The sequence below is a fragment of the Agelaius phoeniceus genome (genome assembly GCF_051311805.1).
Source record: "Agelaius phoeniceus isolate bAgePho1 chromosome W unlocalized genomic scaffold, bAgePho1.hap1 SUPER_W_unloc_2, whole genome shotgun sequence".
In the NCBI taxonomy this organism is placed as follows: Eukaryota; Metazoa; Chordata; class Aves; order Passeriformes; family Icteridae; genus Agelaius; species Agelaius phoeniceus.
Genome location: NW_027509867.1, coordinates 5,841,182 through 5,858,501, shown reverse-complemented (window position 1 = coordinate 5,858,501; position 17,320 = coordinate 5,841,182). Strand labels below are relative to the sequence as shown.

At 54.6% G+C, this 17,320-nt stretch overlaps 2 protein-coding genes across 2 annotated transcripts in view; both read right to left on the bottom strand.

Moving 5' to 3' along the window:
• The window catches only part of LOC143692679 (uncharacterized), a 468,458-nt gene that overhangs the window by 12,233 nt on the left and 438,905 nt on the right, over positions 1 to 17,320 (bottom strand). Inside the window, exon 8 of the mRNA XM_077172924.1 lies at positions 16,195 to 16,520. Within this exon, the coding sequence (XP_077029039.1) occupies positions 16,195 to 16,520 (326 nt within the window). The remainder of the gene's footprint in view (positions 1 to 16,194; positions 16,521 to 17,320) is intronic.
• LOC143692588 (olfactory receptor 14A16-like) lies at positions 6,462 to 9,260 on the bottom strand. Its single transcript, XM_077172838.1, has 2 exons — positions 8,344 to 9,260; positions 6,462 to 6,567 (listed from the first exon to the last, which is right to left on the bottom strand). The coding sequence occupies exons 1-2, from the start codon at positions 9,258 to 9,260 to the stop codon at positions 6,462 to 6,464; spliced, it is 1,023 nt and encodes a 340-aa protein (XP_077028953.1).

Below are 17,320 nucleotides of genomic sequence, written 5' to 3'. Positions count from 1 at the left end.
TAAGTTAAATGGTGTTAAGAGTTTTTTTTTGCGAAGTTTAATATGTTATAATCTAAGTTGAACATTGTTTCATTTTTATTCCACCATTAAATCATTAAGTCATAGGTTGTGACTTAGGTTAAGTACTGTTAAGTGCTGTACATTTGCTAAATTGTGAAGTTGAAGGTATCAGTTAAGGTTAAAGTTTCAGTTAAGTCCTGTTGAGTTTGAGCTCTTTTAAGCTTTCAAGCCATATTCCTTTTATCCTTGCCCTAACTGTCCTTGTGTCACACACACACACAGGGACAGTTCTGGGCTCATTTCTGGTTTGATTGCCTGGATTTGGTTTGGTTTTGTCGTTGCTTTGTTTCCTTGGTGTGCCTGAAGTGTCCAGTCAGGAGCAGAGTGACTCTTGCCAAGGAACTTTGTGCTGCTGTCCCTTAATATTCAATCTGGTTTTTGCTGCTCCCTTGCTGGGGATGTTTTCAGCGCTCTCAAGGCCTCGTTGGTACCAGGCAGGGTGAAGGAGCCCTGGCCCAGGCTCTGGCCCTGGGGGACATGGGGATGCTGCTGGGGGGTCTCTGTCCCCCTGTGCCACCCCCAGGGCCCCGGCCCCCGTCCCCGTGTCAGGCTCTGGGGTCGATCTCGTGGAACATCCTCTGGGGGAGGCTGCGGCGCCGGGGGCGGGGGGACCCGGGGGGACAGGGGACCCGGCTGTGCACGAGCAGGGTTGGACTGCTCTGGGGGGAACTGTGAGGGGGGCCGGGGCAGAGTGACCTCCCCAGTGACCTCACACAGCCCCTGTGATGTCACACACCCCTGTGATGTTACACAGCTGCTATGTGATGTCACAGAAGACTCTCATGTCAAAGAGTGACACTGCAATGTCACAGTTTGTTCTGTGATGTCACAGCCTCTTCTGTGATGTTACACAGCCACCTAGTGATGTCACAACCCACTCGTTCATGTCACAGAGCCACCCTCTATGATGGCAAGATCTGCTCTATGGCCACACACCCTACTCTATGATGTCACAGACAGCTGTGTGATGTCACAGCCCCCTCAGTGATGCCACAAATCCCTCTCTATGATGTCATACTGACACTCTGTAATGTCACAGCACACACTTTGACCTCACAGCCAGCTCTATGATGTCATACAGCCATGCCTTGATGTAACAATCTGCTCTGTGATGTCACACAGTCCCCTCTATGATGCTCAGTCACCACAATGACCTCACAAAACAAACTCTGTGATGTCACAGCCCAATCTGTGACCTCACACAGCCCACTCTGTGCTGTCACACAGCCCCTTGCTGACATCACAGCTGCTCTGTGCCTCCATGACACAGCCACAGAGGTGCTGCTGTGACACAGCCCCCTCTGGGACATGCCACAGCCCCTGCCAGTGCTGAGCCCCTGGGAGCTCTGTCTGTGCCCTGCTGGTGTCCCTGGGGGCCCTGGCAGTGCCCCAGCCCTGCTGGGCTGTGCACAGGAGCTGCTCCTGGCCAGAGCTGTCTCTCTGCAGCTCTGCTGCCCTTGCCAGGAGCTGCCTCTGGGCCAGGAGCCCGGCCCAGCTCAGCAGCACAGACACAGCACAAGGGCTGTAATGACCCTCTGGGGCTTTGTGTGGGAACTCAGCACATCATTCCCGATGTCCAGAGATGCCAGGAGAACCTTTGGGGGTCTCGGAAATCCTGGAATGCTGCCAAGAGTGCTTGGTGGCTTGATTTTGATCCATCCACAGAAGTGACAGCAGTTTGAGGACATGAGAATCACTTTAGAGTGAAGGGTGTAAAAGGGACACATTTATAGGGTGAAATATAAACTATAAGGTTTTTGGTACAGGGGGGTTATGGAGACAAGATGGAGGGATCAGGGCGTGTCTCGTCCTTCTTCTTTCTTCTTCTTGTCTTCCATCTCCTATGGTGATGTTGGCACTTGGGGATTGGTTTCTGGTGAAGGTGCACTTGCTAACATGGGTGAAAAGTATTGGAAAATAAAGGTAAATATCATGTACGTAGATTTTAGTATAAAAAGACATGACCGCCTCGTGGGCGGTCAGAGTGCCCTTGGCTGCCTTGCAGATCAGACCTCTGTTGAGCAGACAGAAAATTTTGTAGATAAGAAACAATAAACAATCTGAAGATCGAAAAGCTGAAGAGTCCAGACTCGTCCTTTGAAATGCGTGCCACCCACGAACCACCCTACCCGTGTCCGGGCAGAGACAGCTGAACCGGACAGCTTTGGTGCTCTTTGTGTCTGCCATGGCCAAAGTGCTGCCCAAGTTGGCTCTGTCAGGGCCTTGCAGCTGCTGCCCATCCCTGTGCCCTGTGCAGCCCAGGCTGTCCTACAGTGTCCCTGCCCTGCGCCTCTGTGCCCCATGGCCTCCCTGCTGGGCAGCCTCTGTCAGCTCCTGCAGAGCCCGTGGCACCTGTGGGGCTGCACAGACAGCCCTGCCCCGGGCTCTGCCGGCCTCTGGGCCAGCAGAGAGGCAGCCAGGGCTGGCCATGGCCGGGAACAGGCCCTGAGCCCCGCAGGAGGATGGAGCTGGGCCACAGCCAAACTCAGCCCAGGCCAAAGGTAGGCTCAGCAGCCAGGGCTGCCAACGCATGGGCACAGAGGCTGGCGCTGACAAATGTTCTGGGCCCCCTCCCTGCTCTGTCCCTGCCACCAAGGGCACAGAGCAGCCTCCTCTCTGGGCCACTTGCCTGTTTGCAATGCCTTGCACAGGCGCTGGCCCTGCCCCACAAGGCCTGGCCTGAGTCCTGCCCCTGCACGCTCAGCCAGGCTGAGATGGACACTGATGGTTTCTGGGCCAGGCTCTCGGAGCCCAGCCCAGCTCCCTGCAAGCTCTGCCAGCTGCCCTGAGCTCTGGGCAGCACCAAGGGCCTCTCTGAGCCCAGCCCAGCCCAGCCGGCTCTGGCCCCACAGCTCTGCTCAGGCCAGGCTGCTCTGGGCACTGGCCCCACGGCCTCAGCCCCTGCCAAGGGCACAGCAGCAGCTGCAGCTGCCACAGGACTCAGCCCCACCATGGGGGAAGGTGCTTGGCCAAGGCCAAAGGAGGCTCCCTGGCTGCCCTGCTCCCCTCGGCCTGAGGTGCTGAGAGCTCTGCAGCCCCTGCTGCCATCCCATCTGCCCAGGGCAGCACAAGAGCCCCGGCCTTGGGGCCCTCAAGAGCTGCTCCTGCTCCAGGCCCAGGGCCCATGCCAGAGCTGGGGCAGCCACAAAGCTGTGCCCATTTCTGTTCATTGCTGCTCCCATGGGGATGGATCCTCAGCCACTGGGAGGTTGCTGATGAATTTTATTACTCCAGAGGCCTCTTCTTTCTTGAGTTCTTCAGTTTAGGAATTCAGTGTGAAAAGCTCATAAACATTTGCTCAAAATACCCAAACAGGAAAAGCCCCTGGGAATCATTCAAGCTTTTAATTCTTCTGTGGTTAATTCAACAAATTTCAGAATGTATTTAAAGTGAATATACTATATTGAAAACAATGAAGAGAGAACTGTCCTGTTAAGTTTTCTTTTCCTGTTCATAGATTGGTGTCAGCAATCCCCAGTTGATATTGACCTCTAGCACCTTCTAATGCAGCCTGAACAGATATGAAAATTAAGACCCTTCATGGCTGACAGTCAATCACTATTTGTCCCTTCCCCCTTCTACCATTTCCCTCATCCAACCCCTGGCACTCAGAGCAGCTGAGGAATGGAGTCACATCCAGGGATGTCCCCAGGGCTCAGGACTGGGGTCAGGTCAGTGAAATCACTTTATTGCTGATCTGGACGAGGCCATTGAGGGCACCCTCAGTCAGTTCCCAGGTGAGCCCAGGCTGGGTGGGAGTGTGGCTGTGCTGGAGGGCAGGAAGCTCTGCAGAGGGATCTGGACAGGCTGGAGCCATGGGCCCCAGGACAATTGGATGAGATTCACCAAGGCCAAGGGCCGGGTCCTGCCCTGGGCTCACAACCACTCCAAATCCCTGACTGTGCTCTGTCCCTGATCCCCACAGCCTGTCCTGTTTCCTTCATCCCTCCTTTGCCAGGGACTTTCTTGGACAAGGGAGCTCTGCTCTGGGGATGGAGGGAGGTGCAAGTGCAGCCTCTGGATTGGGAACCACAACTCATCAGGTTTGTGTCCTTTGGGGGTCAGGAACTGCTGAGACTCAGAGGCACAGAAAGCTTCTCCTCATGGCCTGGAGACCCCTGTTGAACAGGACACCATTTAATAACAATCACGCTCTTCTCTGAGCTATGTTCAAAGTTCCAGCAGTGTCTGAGGAGTCCACCATCCACAAGTGATTTCCATACTAAAATTAATTTCAGACAAATGTGGTTCTGTGACAGATATAAGCACAACTAAGTTCTTGTATTAGAATGCTCCTCCTGGAGTGGTGGCAAAACAGCTCCAACAATTCCTGATTTGCAAAGCTGTCAGTGGTGGATGGAGAAGGGAGGTCAGGCTGCTTTTGGTGCTGAGGAAATGCTGAAACCAGCCTGACTCATTTCATCTCCTCCTGTCCTGGCTGATCTCCCCTCTTTCCCCTTCCACCCATTGGCTTTTGTCTCCCACCAGGCCCCCGGTGAAGAGCCTGGCTCTGTGTTCTCCATCCCCTCCTCGCTGGCACTGCCAGGCTGGGATGAGGAGCCCCTCAGCCTTCCCTGCTCTGGGCTGGACAAGCCCAGCTCCCTCAGCCTCTGCTCACAGCCCAGGGGCTCCAGCCCCACCTTGGAGGCCCTTCCCAGACCCTGCTCCAGCTGCCAGACATCTTTCCTGCCCTGGGCAACCCACGCCAGGCCACAGTGACCTGGATAATCCCCGTCCTTGATGTCCTGGTCACACAGTCCTGGCCCCTTGTCCCCGTGTCAGGCTCTGGGGTGGATCCTGTGGAACATCCTTTGGTGGAGGCTGTGGCTCCAGGTGGGCCGGGGGGATCCCGGGGGACAGGGACCCCGCTGGGCATGGACAGCATTGGACTTGTTGGGAGAAACTGTGAGGGGGAGCTGGGGCCGAGTGAGCAACCCAGTGACCTGAGACAGCCCTGCTGGGATGTCACACAGCCCCTCTGGGATGTCACACAGCCCTTCTGGGATGTCACAGCCTGCTCTGTGAGCTCACAGCCTGCTCTGTGACATCACAGCCCATTCTCTAATGTCACACAGCTGGTCTCTGATGTCACAGCCAAATCTCTGAGGTCATCATCCGCTCTATGAAGTCAGAATTCTGCCATGTGGTGTCACAGATATGGCCTATGATGTCATAGCTTCTCCATGACCTCACATACCCCACTCTGTGATGTCACATCCCACTCTGTGACCTCATGTTACCAGATGATGAATTGTCTCCACCAGCTGAGCTCACACCTGGAGCTTGTTCTCCAGGGACCACCAGAGAGACCCCCAGGACAGAAGAATGCATGGGTAAAGGGGAGGGGAAATATGTCAATGATTTTGGGGAAATTATTATCAAATGTATGTTTAGTCGAGGACAATCACTGAATATGTAAGCAAAATACAGAAAATAAACAGAAACTTTCCTGTACTCAGCCTGCAGGGCTTTGGGAGGAGCTATCCCCCGTGCATCCAGCTGAATAAAGAATGCTGCTTCTTAATGCTACTCTGGGGTTAAGGAGTTTTCTGTTTTGCCGAATTTTTGGTGACACTCCCAAGGAAAGCTCTGTCTGCTGCTGTTCACACGGAGGCTGCCTGGGGCCCAGTGACCATGAAATAATCAAGTTTTCAATGTTCTATGAAAGAAGGAGGGGCAGCGACAGAACTCCTACACTGGCATTAGGATGGGCAGACTTTGGCCCTCCCCAGACTTTGGGGGAGTACCAAATCAGGTACTGATTTTTTGAAAGGAAAGAGCCCTTTAAAAACAAGGGATCCAGGAAGGATGGACAAATTTCAAGAAAGTAATCTTAAGGGGGAAGGAGCAACCTGTCCCAGTGTGCCAAAACACTATCTAGAGAGGAAAATGACTGGCCTGGCGGCCCATGCAGCTTTTCTGGGAACTCAGGGGAAAAAAGGACCAGCAATGCAGAAAGTGTTTAAGGATGTTGTTAGGTTATGAAGAAAGTGATGTGAAGAAATGAAAGCTCAATTAGAATTTAAACTGGCAGTTTGTAAAAAGAATAAAAAATATTTATATAAAAAAATTATAGCAAAAGGAGGGAGAAGGAGAACATCTACTCCTTATTGGATGCAGTTGAGAATAGAGCAACTGAAGATAAGTAAAAGACAAAGCTACTTAATATCTTGTTTGTCTCAATTTTCAATATTAGGACAGGTTTCCCTCAGGACAAGTGATCTCCTGAGCTGGTAGATGGGCACAGGGAGCAGAACGGCCCCCTGGAATGCAGGAGGAAGCAGCTGCTGACCTGCTGAGCCACTCAGATGCTCACAGGTGTATGGGATCAGATGGGATCCATCCCAGGGGTGTGAGGGAGCTGTGGATGAGCTCCCCAAGCTGCTCTCCATCATTTACCATCAGTCCTGGCTCAGCAGGGAGGGCCCAGAGCAGTGGAGGTGCCAGTGTGAGCCCATCCCCAGGAAGGGCTGGAAGGAGGAGCTGGGGAACTCCAGGCCTGTCAGCCTGACCTGGGTGCCCGGCAAGGTTATGGAACAGATCACCTTGAGTGCCATCACAGGGCACCCACAGGATGGGCCAGGGATCAGAGCCAGCCAGCGCGGATTTCAATATCTGCATTCATGGTCTGGATGAGGGGATTGAGTCCATCATCAGCAGCAAATTTGCAGATGACACCAAGCTGGGTGTGAGTGTGGATCTGGTGGAGGGTAGGGGGGCTCTGCACAGGGCTCTGGCCAGGCTGGATCCAAGGCCCAAATCCAACAAGGTGAGGTTTAACAAGTCCCAGTGCCAGATCCTGCACTTTGGCCACAACAACCCCTGCAGCGCTACAGGCTGGGGACAGAGTGGCTGGAGAGCAGCCAGGCAGAAAGGGACCTGCAGGGACTGATGGACAGCAGGCTGGACATGAGGCAGCAGTGTGCCCAGGTGGCCAAGAAGGCCAATGGCTCCTGTCCTGGCTCAGGAATGGTGTGGCCAGCAGGAGTAGGGCAGGGATTCTTCCCCTGTGCTCAGCCCTGGTTGGGCAGCACCTCGAGTGCTGTGTCCAGTTCTGGGTCCCCTGGGGTGGGCAAGAGGAAGAAACTTGTACAAGGAAAGAGTAAAGAAAGCAAAGGAGAAGCCAAGGAAATGCTCAGGGCAGTTTGGGGGTGGCTGCCAGGCAGCCCTGGCTCTGAGCAACAGCGTCTGCAGTGGCACAGGAAACTCCCAGCTGATGGGAACAAACTTTCTGGCTGAGTGCAGAGGCCAGGACAAAGCTGAGTGGTTTCCCTGGTGTCCCGCAGGCCTTGCTGGCCCCAGGGGCTGATGGCATTTGTGCTCCCTCAGGTTCATGTCCCCACAGCAACAGCATGGGGGTGCTGGCCCTGCTGTGTGCAATGCAAACAGGGGCTGCTGAGGCAGTGCTGCCGTGTCTGTGCCTGCAAGGATGGGGCACCTGTGTGAGCTGGGGGAGAGGCCAGGGCTGCAGAGGGGGGATGTTGTTGGCAGCTGCATGAGGACGCTCTGGGACGCTGCCCTGGGCTGTGCAGCGCACTGGGCATGGATCAGCCCCTGCTCTGCTGCTCCTTCCCGTCTGCCCCAGGGCCCTTGCAGAGCCCCAGCCATGCTGTTTGCCCCCAGCCTGCCCACGGCCAGCCTGGGGCTGCTGACGGGGGTTTCTGTGCTGAGCATTGGCCTGGCCGTGTTCTTGAGAGAGCCTGGGCAAGGAGCCTGGAGCCCCCAGGGCCTGGCCTGAGGCGTCAGCGCTGCCCCAGCAGTGCCCATGGCCTGTCCCTGCTGCAGCCCCGGCACTGCCACCCCCAGGGCTGTGCCCGGCCCCGAGAGCACTCAGGCCCTGCAGCAACACCAGGGCCACCAGGGCAGCGGGGCAGGGCCACGGCAGCAGCACTGGCAACACCAAGTGCTGCTGCTGCTGCTGCTGCTGGGCACAGCTGCTGGGCCAGCACTGATCTGCCCCAGCTCTGCACACAGACATTGCTGCTGCAGCTCCAGAGAAGGCAACAAAAGGGCATCTCTGCAGAAAACTCTGCTGGGAGATCCTTTACTTCCTTTAAAGCCACCAAGAGCGCAGCCCCTCATTGACACAGTCTGTGGCCACAAGGAATGTGGAGAGAATAAAAATGAGAAATGGCAGAAACATTAACATTTCATTTTGGACAATCTGAAAAATGTAAAAAAAAGAAAAAAAATCTCCAAGATGAAACCAACAAGAAGTATCAAAGATGACTTTTATTACAAGTAGTTTTCAGAAATTGGCCAGCAGTTTAATGTTTCTGTAACCATCCAGTCATCAGTGTCCACACTGCAGCCTTGAGCTCCTGGTTCCTCAGGCTGTAGATGAGGGGGTTCAGGGCTGGAGGCACCACCGAGTACAGAACTGACAGGGCCAGATTCAGGGATGGGGAGGACATGGAGGGGGGCTTCAGGTGAGCAAAGATAACACTGCTGAGGAACAGGGAGATGACAGCCATGTGAGGGAGGCAGGTGGAAAAGGCTTTGTGCCGTCCCTGCTCAGAGGGGATCCTCAGCACAGCCCTGAAAATCTGCACATAAGAGAAAACAATGAACACAAAACAGCCAAATGATAAACAGGAGCTAACAGCAATGAGCCCTACTTCCCTGAGGTTTGAGTGTGAGGAGGAGAGCTTGAGGATCTGTGGGATTTCACAGAAGAACTGTCCCAGGGCATTGCCATGGCACAGGGGCAGGGAAAATGTATTGGCTGTGTGCATGAGAGCATGGAGAAAGGCACTGGCCCAGGCAGCTGCTGCCATGTGGGCACAAGCTCTGCTGCCCAGGAGGGTCCCGTAGTGCAGGGGTTTGCAGATGGACATGTAGCGGTCATAGGACATGATGGTCAGCAAATAAAACTCTGCTGAGATGAAGAACAGGAAGAAAAAGAGCTGTGCAGCACATCCAGTGTAGGAGATGTCCCTGGTGTCCCAGAGGGAATTGTGCATGGCTTTAGGGACAGTGGTGCAGATGGAGCCCAGGTCAGCGAGGGCCAGGTTGAGCAGGAAGAAGAACATGGGCGTGCGCAGGTGGTGGCCGCAGGCTACGGCGCTGATGATGAGGCCGTTGCCCAGGAGGGCAGCCAGGGAGATGCCCAGCAAGAGGCAGAAGTGCAGGAGCTGCAGCTGCCGCGTGTCTGCCAATGCCAGCAGGAGGAAGTGCCTGATGGAGCTGCTGTTGGACATTTTCTGTGGTGCCCTGGCATGGGGATCTGTAAAAAAAGTAATCATGGATTAGTTGGGTTTGGAAAGGACTTGAAATATCCCAGCACAGGCTGGGGGCACTTTCCCCCCGCTGCCTGCCCAGGGCTCTGCTGCCTGGAGCTGTCCCTGCCAGCAGCTGCTTCCCTGTGCCCAGGGCTGGGCCCTGCCAGTGCTGCCAGAGCCCAGCCCAGCCCTGGGGGCTCAGCTCTGCCCTGCAGAGCCCTCCCAGCTCGGGCACTGCCCAGGGGCAGCTCTGGCTCTGCAGGCTCTGATGGCAGCGACAGAGCAACCCTGAGGAGGCTGGAAAAGTGACCCTGATGTTGCCTCTAAGGGGTCCTGTGGTGATTTCAGTCACTGCCGGCTTTATTCTTACCGGAAAGAAATTTGGTTTTTTTCCTCGACCTGAACTGAGAGATGAAGATCTGTGTACAAATCCCATCCAGGCAACCCAGAGCAGTAGAATAAAGAGCAGGATTTTCCGTTTTATGCAGCCCCTGCCTTGCTGTGCTCCCTGTTTAATCTACTTGGAAATGTTCTGCAGTTCAATGCCATGCTGGGAGCAGTCCTGAACAATGCAGCATCCTCCCCACACAAGGAGAACACTTCCAAGCCTCACCAGCTGTCTCCTCCCACCCAGATCTTGTCCCCCAGCGCTGGGAGCAGCTGCCAGGGCTGGCTGAGAGCTGTCCCTGGCAGGCAGCAGAGTCCCTGCCCCAGCACAGCGCCCTGGGCTGCAGGACCCTGCTCTGCAGGACAGCCCTGGGCATCCCTGGCTGCTCTGCACAGGAGACAAGCAGAGAATGTACTCACAGGCTCTGCAGGCATTGGGATGTTCCAGCTTGAGGAGATGGCTCCAGGAGCTGCAGCTGCACTGTCCTGCAGCCAGAGGTTCCTGTGCCAAGGGCTGGCAGTGATTGTGCCCCAGGCACTTCTCAGCCCCTTCCCAGCCCTGACTGATTGAAGCTCTCTGTGCCTCTGGGCTGTGCCCGGGCTGGCTGCAGGCAGTGCCCCAGCCCTGCTGGGCTGGCACAAGAGCTGCTCATCCAGAGAAATGTGCTTTTGAAGCTCTTCTTGGTGGCCAGGAGCTGCCTCTGTGCCAGGAGCCCAGCCCAGCTCAGCAGCACAGACACAGCACAAGGACTTTAATCAGCCTCTGGGCCTTTGTGCTCAGGCCCTGAACATCAGTCCCTGAGAGGCAGCTGAAGAAACCTCTCCAGAACTCCAAGGCAGAATCCAACTCCAAACTTTCTTGGACTTTTAATGGGTCCCAGAGAGGGACACAACTGAGCAAGTGTCCCCAGGCAGAGCAGAGAACTGCAGGCAGTGCTGACAGGTGGGGACAAAGAGAAGCCAAGTCTTGGTGCCCTGGGACACAGCAGGGTCTGTGCCAGCAAGGGCTGGGAGGAGACACCTTGTGCTGAGGCCCTGGGGCCTCCTGGCACAGCCCCAGCCAGGCTGGGCACTGTCAGCCCCTTGTGCTGCCCTCAGCATCCCCCCCTAGCCCACATCCCAGTGGCCTCAAGGATCTGCTGCAAGGAGTCCCTGGGGAGCCTTGCTCAGCAATGGCCCTGGGGGCTCCTTCATGCTCCCTGCAGGGACTGCAGGTTTTTCAAAGGACTTTGGCTTTGGCTTTTGCCTTGGAGTCTCTGAGAGGTTTGTGCAATCATGGCCTCCAATTATCTGCTGTAATTAGTCCCTGGAGATTCTCTGCCGGTTGCAGCATTGATTGGGACTCATTAATACTTCAGGGTACTTAAGTTTCTTAAGCTACTTCCTCTTTCCCTTTTGATACAGACTCTATGAGAAAGATTGTGCATTTACAGGTTCCAATTATCTGCTTAATGAGTCCCTGGAGAGCCGTTATCAGTAACAACATTCAGTGGGCTCATTAATGCTTCAAGGTACTTCAGTTATTTTAAGGTATTTGGTGTTGCCCTTTTGATACAGACTCTGTGAGAGGTTTGTGCAATCATGGCCCCAATTATCTGCTTTAATGAGTCCCTGGAGAGCTTTGTACTGACACTCAGTGGGGCTCAGTAATGCTTTGAGGTTCTCAAAAATTTTAAGGTAGTTTGGAATTTCCTTTCCATACTGAGACTCTGAGAGGTTTTTGGTCAATCCTGGCCTCCAATTCTCTCCTCCAAGGAGTCCATGCGGAGCCTCTGTTGGGGATGGACCTCAGTGGGACCCATTCATGCTTTGAGACACTTTGGGGTTTTCTTCTGGCTTTGACTCCTGGAAAGGTTTGTGCAATCTCCTCTCAGGCCCTGAGGTTCAAGGGCTCAGCTCCAAATGCACCACAGGGCTCATCAGGATGCAGCAAATCCTGACAAACCGTGGCTCTGCATTGATTTCCCTCTGCTCTAATGCAGTTTATCAAGGATGTATCTGGAGTGATTTTTGGTTAGCTAATTTGAGATTTCTCAGCCAATGCATCTATTAGTGCAGTGGGATCAGTGTTGGCTAATTACCATTGCACTCACTGGAATATATTTACTCATTTCCTGCTGTGAGATAGGATTAGGAGAAAGGCCAAGTAGGCTCAAAATTTTAAAAGGGTATACAGAAAAGTTTATTACCAGTAAAAAGAAGAAAGAGTAATAAGAATCTGAACACTTCTCCTCTCCCTACAACCTTTTCTTTCTTACTGACAATGCAAGGAGACAAAACCTGAAAGTTTCAGTCAGTTTACACCATCTAGAACATTCTTTCTTCAGTTCACTTAGGGAGAGGAGTCTCGCTTTCATGCTATGGAGACTTCTCCATAAGAAAAACATTTGCTCGTGGCTCTCAATTCCCACGAAGAGCAGCTGCCCAGAAAATCTGCAATTGTCAAGTCCCTCCCATTTTTCACAGCTTTTCCCACAGATGTTTTTATGGGCCATGTCAACTTATGGGGTATGAGTTTAAAGATGAGCTGTTCAAGAGCAAAGATTCTCTTCATCCATTTCTGAAATCATCTTCATCTCTGACAACAGAGATCTTCTTCTTCACTCCCTGAGGGCACAAGATCTCACCACTCTTCTCTCTTTCTCTGTTTAAACTTCTCATAGGATCACAGCTACTTCAACATTTGCCTACTTTAGCATGGAGTTTTTTGCCGAACAAGTCATCTCCCCATATTTTCAAATAGTTATAGGGAAAAGAGAGTCTGATATATTAATTACATCCTCCTCCATAGCTTTACAAGAGGATTTCAGCCCCAAGATCAAGGCATCTCCTCATCCCTTCCATCTGGGACTCAACTTTCCCTTCACTGACCTCGGTGTCTTCATGTTGCTCCTCTGTGTGCCTGCACTTTGTCCTTTTCTCTCACTGGAGGGAGGATGGAAGCACTGAAAGAGTTCATATCTCACCGGGGCCTGCAGATGGTTCCGTGCCCCCGGCCGGGCTCGGTGCTTGCGGCCGGAGCTGTTTTACGATGGAGGTTTCTGCAGCGGCTGCGCTGGGGCTGTGTCAGGATGGGCCGCGCTGGGGCAGGGCCAGGATCTCAGCAGCCAGGCCAGAGCACAGCAGCAGCACGGCCGGGGGCCGATGGCTTCTCCTGCCCCTGCCCGGGGCTTGCGGCTGAAGCCCAAGGGTGGCAGAATCTTGGCTGAGCCGGCCCGGCCCGGGGCTGCTCCTGGGGCCCGGCAGATCCTGGCTGGGCCCGGGCTGGCGGCGGGGCAGGGCTCAGCAGGGCCCAGATGTTCCCAACTGCAGCCATGGCCCGGCCCGGCCTCGGCCCCGCGGCCTCCCCTGCCCTGCCCGGCAGCCGATGGGGCCTGGCGGGGTCCCTGGGAAGGGGCCCGGCCCCACGGCAGGAGCCGCCCGGCCCGGCCTGGCTGAGACGGGGCCGGGTCAGCCTTGTTACCTCTGTGCCAGCCAGAAGGGAAAGAGACCCTCCCAGGCTTTCCCATCTTTAACATGTGCCTTCACAGAGGCGTGTACAGTTTCCTTCATAGTTTAACAGATTGTCAATTCTCAAAGATAATTACTGATTGTTTTTTTTGTCAGACATGGAGGAAACTGCTAGCAGCTTCTCTTAGAACATCACTTCCGTGATGCAAAACCAACACAACAGCGCAGAGCACAGACCTCCTTTGTCCATATATAGTGCTCATGTGCCCGAGGTTTCAAAATACCTCCCTGGGAGATCTCCGGGCCCTCTCCAAGATGTTTTCAAATGAAAACATTCAGCTCAGAGTCTAAGAAAATCACCAGAGGACAGGGCCAGCCTGACCTGTCTGTCCTGGCTACTTTTGTCTGAGATCAGTCCTTGGATAAACAGAATTGAGAGGCCAAATTCTAATTTTGGCCATGGTCCCTGGACCTGAAAGCCGGTTCCTTTCCATAGGAAGGAAGGAACAGAGCCCCAGTGTTTCAGGGGCAGATGAGAAATGGCCACCAGAGGCCAAGGCCAGCCAGAGCAAGCAGGATTTTGTTCTGAGTGATATCCTTGCATATAGGAATTGCTTTAGGGAGAGTTTCAATTTTGGCAATGGGCATCTGAAAAGGGGGGCGGTTCTTTCCCATAGCAAGAAAAGCACGGAGCCCCAGTTTTCCAGGAGCTGATGAGAGGCGGCCCTTGACATTGCAACATCAGCCAGACCTGTCAGGGGACCCCTGGGAAGCCAAACCAGCCAGGCCTGTTCCATGTTCCCTCAGTTCCATGGGGCCCCACAGTGTCCCAATGGTCCCTTGCTTCCCTGAGGCCCTGAGGAGTCATAATGCCCCCTTGGTGACACCAGGCCCTGAAGGGTCCCAATGGTCTCCATGGTTCCATCAGGCCCCACGGAGCCATAATGGTCTCTGGGTTCCATGAAGCCCCACTGTGTCACCATGGCCCCTTGGTTCCATGGGCTCCAGTAGTGCCACAATGATTCCCTTGGTTCCATGAGGTCTCCACAGTGTCCCAGTGATCTCCATGGGGAGGGAAGAACCCAGCCCCAGTGTTGCAGGGGCAGTCCCCAGAGGTCCAGGCCACCCAGGCTTGATGGTACTGGCAGATTGTGCCTGGGAGCAACCCTTGGATATCCAGAATTTTGGAGGTGGAATCCAATTTCAGACATGGACACCTGGAGGATAAGGATGCTTGTTTTCCATTGGAAAGAAAGAACGGAACACTGATTACACAGTGACATTTGGGAATCTATGGGGAGTATTGGGGATTGTTCCTGCACCTCGTGACCCAACAGGAGCTTCTCTAATAAATGTTGCCTGAAGCTCCCACTGTGGTCATGACAGGAACCCATGTGAGTGTCTGGGACATCCCGGCTCTTTGGCAGCCTGGGGACTCCTGGGATGTCACCATGGGATGGCTGTGACTGTCTCTGACCCCAGGGCTCTTTACCATCCCAGAAAGCCCTGGGAAGTCTCCATGGAGCCCCTGTCTCTGTGTGTGACATTCCAGCTCTGGAACAGCCTGGAGACTCTTGGAAAGTCCCCATGGAACCCTTCTGAGGGCCTGTGACAAATCTGATCCTTAGCAGGCAACCATCACCAGTCCCCTGTTGCTATGGTCAGTTTCCATGGCAACCATCACCAGCCCCCTGCTGCTATGCTCAGTCCCTTGGCAGCTCCATGGAGACCCCATGCCAGGGGTGGTTGCCATGGACACCAGCTCAGGCCTGCAGCCAGAGCCCGTTGCCATGGCAACCATTGGCAGCCCCCATCCCCAGGCTGATGGGATCCCAGAAGCACAGAATTGGCTGAGCTGGGAGGGACCCATCAGGATCCTCCACTCCAACTGCTGGCCCTGCACAGGACACCCCAACAATGCCAGCCTGGGCCTGGCAGCGCTGGCCAAACGCTGCTGCAGCTCAGAGAGCCCTGGAGCTGGGACCCTGCCCTGGGGAGCCTGGCCAGGGCCCCAGCAGCCTCTGGCCAAAAACCTTTTCCTGACATCCAAGCTGAGCCTGCCCCGACTCAGCTGCAGCCGCTCCCTCCGCTCCTGTCCCTGGGCACCAGAGGGAAGAGGTTCCCACAGCCCCAGCCAGGGACCCGCTCCCAAGGCTGCTGCCATGGCCACCAGGGCTGGCACCAGCTGGGATGCTCGCTTTCCACGGGCCGGGCTTCAGGAATGGGATTCCCCAATTTCCTGCTCCCGCTAAAACCGCGCTGCCCTCGCTGCCCTCCCGCCTCCCATGGAAAGCACAAAAGGCAAAGATCCCGGGCTGGGATAAGAACAATTCATTGGGAACAGCAACGAGATAAAGAACAAACAGGAACAGAAACAATATTGATAACAGAAGGGATAAATAAAACTGTTTACAGGGAAAACTACAACACAACTCACAGGGTCTGCCTGGCTACAATATTTCTTGCCTGGAAAGGACACCCTTCTCCTCAGGGAGAGAGAGAGAGTCCCTTTCCTGTCCCTGGCAATGATCTGAGGTGGGACTGAATGTAATGACAGGACCATGGCCAGACCCTCATGTTCTCCAATCCCACATCAGGTCATTGGCAAAGGGCAGGAAAAGGTACAGGTGTCTTCCCAGCATGGATCACAGGGAACATGGATCACCAGGGCTCTTTGCAATCTGGCTTCTCCCATGGGGGATGAAGCTGGAGTGGTGCATGAAGCTGTTCCTGCAATCGAGGCACTTGCAGGGCTTCATTTACGGGTGGCTCCGTTGGTGTCTTGTCAAATGAGAGCTTCTGGTGAAGCTCTTCCCACACTGGGGACACTCGTAGGGCCTCTGCCTCTCCCCAGTGTGGATGCGCTGGTGCCTGATGAGGGTGGAATTGTGCTTGAAGCTCTTCCCGCAGTCAGGGCAGTAGAAGGGCCTCTCATCCGCGTGAATCCGCTCATGCAGGAGGAGATTTGAGCTGGTCCGAAACCTCTTCCCACATGTGCGGCACTCGTAGGGTCTCTCCCCAGTGTGGATGAGCTGGTGCCTGATGAGGTGGTACTTGCGCTTGAAGCCCATCCCGCAATCAGGGCAGTGGAAGGGCCTTTCCTCTGTGTGAATCTGCCGGTGCCTGGCGAGATCAGGGCTGGTGTGAAACCTCTTCTGGCACTCAGGACACTCGTAGGGCCTCTCCCCAGTGTGGATGCACTGGTGGGTCAAAAGGGTGGAGCTGCAGCTGAAGCCCTTCCCACACTCCCCACACTCATAGGGCCATTCCCCAGTGTGGATCATCTGGTGGCTGATCAGGGTGCTGCTCTGCCTGAAGCTCTTCCCACACTCCAAGCACTTGTGGGGCTTTTTCCCATCATGAAGCTGCTCATGGGCCACCAGCTCCGAGCTCTGGCTGAAGCTCTGTCCACCTTCCTGGCTCAGGGTGGGTCTTTCCTCCTCAGAGCACCCTGGGCTGGGTTTGGAGCCCCTTCTCCTGTGGGATCTCTGGGACTTGTCCTCCACGTTGGAATTCTGCACTGTGGAGCCACTCAAAATGGCCTCTTCCACGATGTTCTGCCTTGGGGATTTGTCCTCCGTGGTCTCCATCCTCAGCTTCTTCCCTGGGGGAGGAAGGACAAGGAGAGGATGGGATTTGCCTCCGTGCCAGAGGGAAGGGGAAGGAGATCCCCCCAGTGCATCCCCAGCAGGACGGGGTTGGCAGCAGGGTTGTCCTACAGCCGAGGGCTGTGCTGGGCTGGGAGATGGAGCAGGAGAGAGGGGGAAAGGGGCACTGACTTCCTCCTCACCTGCCTGGGGCTCCTGGGGCACCTTCTTCTTCCTCACAGCCTCCTCCTCCATCTGGCCAAGTTTATGGGATGGAAAATCCTGTTTTGAGAAGAAAACAAGGGATAAGTACATTGAATTTTGTACTTGTTTGAAGGCAAACCTGGGGAGGGTCTAAACCAGGATTACAATTTAATAAGAAAATGAAGATCAAGGCAATGATGCAGAATCACTGCCTTAAACTGACAGAGTCAGGATATAACCTGACACCCTGCTGGTCAGGCTGGTGGCTGCAGTCCCATTAAATGGTGGCTGCAGTCCTGTGGGAGTGATGAACGTGATTCTGTCCAAGCAGTGATCCTGTAGAAGGGTCTGGTCTTCCTCTGAAGGTCCAGTGGTGGTTCTGGAGCTGTTGTCCTCTGGGAATCCAGTAGG